This window comes from Marmota marmota, unplaced genomic scaffold (genome assembly GCF_001458135.2).
Source record: "Marmota marmota marmota unplaced genomic scaffold, marMar, whole genome shotgun sequence".
Classification (NCBI taxonomy): domain Eukaryota; kingdom Metazoa; phylum Chordata; class Mammalia; order Rodentia; family Sciuridae; genus Marmota; species Marmota marmota.
The window spans coordinates 10,513,305-10,516,389 of record NW_025999842.1 but is presented as its reverse complement, the minus strand read 5'-3'; the positions used below and the strand labels follow the sequence as shown (position 1 = coordinate 10,516,389).

General features: G+C 44.2%; 1 protein-coding gene across 1 annotated transcript; it reads right to left on the bottom strand.

Moving 5' to 3' along the window:
• Window positions 1-3,083, bottom strand: Pnrc1 (proline rich nuclear receptor coactivator 1; the record flags this gene model as incomplete). Its single annotated transcript, XM_015497055.2, has 2 exons — window positions 1-1,100; window positions 2,811-3,083. Coding segments are annotated over 2 exons (717 nt in total), but the record flags the coding sequence as incomplete, so codon positions are not given.
• Window positions 3,084-3,085: the final 2 nt, after the last annotated feature.

The window sequence follows — 3,085 nt, the reverse complement described above, 5'->3', positions numbered from 1 at the left end:
AAAGGGGGGGGCCAAATTATTATTATTATTACTTTGAAATTTGATTACAACCAATTTTGTTGGCATTAAAATTAGAGTCATTTTAAATTTGAATGGCTTATGTACCAAAACTCAGAAATTAAGTTTGGCAAAAATGGGAATAGTTTTCCAGTAATTACAGATCAGAAGGCAGAAATCAATTTTTGGAAACAGACAAAACCCATGTTTACAATGATTGTGCCACAGATTTTAACTTCAGTAGTGCATTAGTAAACTTCACATTTGGATCTTCACTTTGAGATTTGAGAGCTGTTTCTTGGAAAAAAAAAAAAATCTCAGTACCTTGTGCAAATAAATCAGTCTTCCATGTGCCTTAGCACACACTTAAAATTTCTCCACTGTATATATACAAAACACCTACCACATTGGCAGGTCAAAATACATACTTTCATAACAAAACTATAATGTACCTCTCAAGTATGAACAATATACACATAATACATGGTATACAGTATTTACAAAATATAAAATATAATACAAGCTGTTTGTATGTAACTTTTTAAGCTCATCTTTTGCACCTATAGGTTGCAACAAGGCAAATTTCCATTTCTGTACCAATTTTTTAGAGTCCAAAGATTTGGGGAAAACTGTTTTACACACATAGTGAAATCTGAAATCTAAGTTTGAACTTTGAGGAGGGTTTTTAAGTGTACTGCCATGAGCTCCCTGTTTTGGTTGGAATTTTCAACAGTGCTTCCCATCCAGTGACTAGGAGGCTTTGGAAGAACACTAGGAGAAGGTGGATCACTAAACTTTGCCCCAGCATAATTTTCCTTTTGGCTCACTTCCGTTAGAAATGGTGATTTCTTCAAATGCATATTTTTAATGTTCTCAGTATTTTTAAAAGGCTTTTTTTCCTGCTTCTGAATTCTATCAGGCGAAACAGAATCCTGCCAAAAGTTATTTTCATTCCTTTTTGCAGAGGTGATCTTGGTTAGTGGCAAGTGATATTTGCTTTTCTGTCTGTTTATCTTTGGTTGTTCACACAAGTGTATACCATGAACAAGCTGGCCGTGGGGAAAGGCAATTTTCTCCGATTTTCCCATCTTTGATTTTAAAACCTACAAAGATAAGGAACACAAAGTGAATAGAGTTTCAAAATAAAAATCATATTCACATCATATTTTACATATTTTCTTCTAAAATGTTTCCCCCCTAGTCTTCAGCTCACTATTTTGATTATATACTTTTACACTGGCTACACTTATCACTGGATGTCCAAATACACCTTATTGTCTGCCACTAAAAATTATGCAATTAATCACCGCTGTAACCAGTATGCAACATCAGCAAGTTCTAAAATGTCTAACTAAAAAAATCCAAACCAACCTCTGGTCCATCTAGCTATAACTGTAATAGCTCTCTTCCAAATGTTTGTCAGAGGGAAAAAAAATGTTTCCTTTCTGCCCCCTCTTTCCTTCTGATTTAACAACCATTTCAAGAACTTGTTTCATTCAATCAAATCACTTTCCTAACTTAAGTGGACCTTCCAGGAAGTTGTGATGGAAAAGGTTAAAATAAAAAATTGTCCAGGAAAAGTATAATTAGATTACAGTCCTTTCAACACTTGTAAGTAGCACTCAAAAACAAAGCAGGAGTACAATGTAACATATTCCATGTCAGTAACTCCCAGCAAACCCGGGCGTTTGAATATCCGTTCAGAAGAAATCTTACTGGTCTGCAAACGAAATACAAAAGGCTCTTTTATATTATCGCTAATATTTCCAGTCGTGGTATTTTACAACTTGAAATCTGAGAAGATAATTTAAAGTTAGTAACTTTTTCCAAGGGCATAAGTTAGATAAGCTAGATGAACTCCAAATCTCAGTCCAACCAAGGGCAAGAGCAGGTTTCCACGTAACTATGATTCATTGAAATTATAATTTGCTAAGATTATAAGTCACTTTAGACATTTAATTCCGTATGAATTTTCATACATTTTATCCAAATCAAACTGCACGGCACTTGGTCAACATAACGTCATTCCACTATATTAGTGCAAACTTCTGGACAAGTAAAACTACCCGCCATTACTCAATGTCAGCATAGTACATGATGGGAATTGCTGAACAATAAACTCAGTTCCACATTAAGAGTGGCCCACAAAATTGACCTCTTCCAAGAAGATAAGAACTAATGCCATTCTTGCGAACTTTGAAACTTTAATAAAAGTCCCACAAAGTAGTAAGTCAGACTCGCGGTAAGCAAAGCCCCAATTGGACTGGGAGTCCACACTTCGGCAAAGGGCCAGCCACACGAAATCGAGCCGCTTGCAGCCCGGGTCCAGCGCCCACGCAGGGCGTTAGAGCCCGTAGAAGCCCAAAGCCGGCCCCACCCCTTCCCCGGCCAACCCCCACTCGGCCCCGCCACCTTCATGAGCGCCGGAGCGCTCGGCACGTAGCGCGCGCTGACGTCAGTCCTCCCGCGGGCCCCTGCCCTCCCCCACCACCGCGCGCGCCCGGAACGCCGAAACCCCCTGGAAAGCCGCCAGCCTTCTAAATCGGGGCTGTTGCTGGGGCGCAGCTGCTCCTCTCATTGGCTGACTCCCGGGAGCCAATCGGCAGAGCCAGCGCATGCCTCCCCTTCCCCCTCTTCCCCCAGCAAAACCAAGCGGGCGTCACGGAAACTTCCCTCCCGAGTAAACAGCCGCCCCTCGCCCAGCCCCCACCCTCCAGACCCCCTCACAGCCGGGCCCCAAGCCAGAGAGCCCGCCAGTGGCCGTCTTGGGCCGAAACTCCCAACGCCCCCCAGACCCGCTTCGCAGCCCTCACCTCTTTTCTCAGCGGGGGTTGGCCGGGTACCGCGGGCCGCAGCGGCCCAGGGACAGGGCTCGCTTCCTCAGTTCTGGTTGGGGCTGGAGGATTTGGGACCGAGACGGTGGTCTGGCCCGGGACCTCCAGCGCTCCGCTCCGGCCAGTCCCCGGGCTCTGGCCGCCCTCCAGGTTCGGCCGGTGCTGCTGGTACTGATGGAAGCGACTGGGTAGCTGCCCCGCCGGGCTGGCCCGCACCTTTTTTTTTCGCCGCTTCTTTGGCGCTGCCCGCGGGG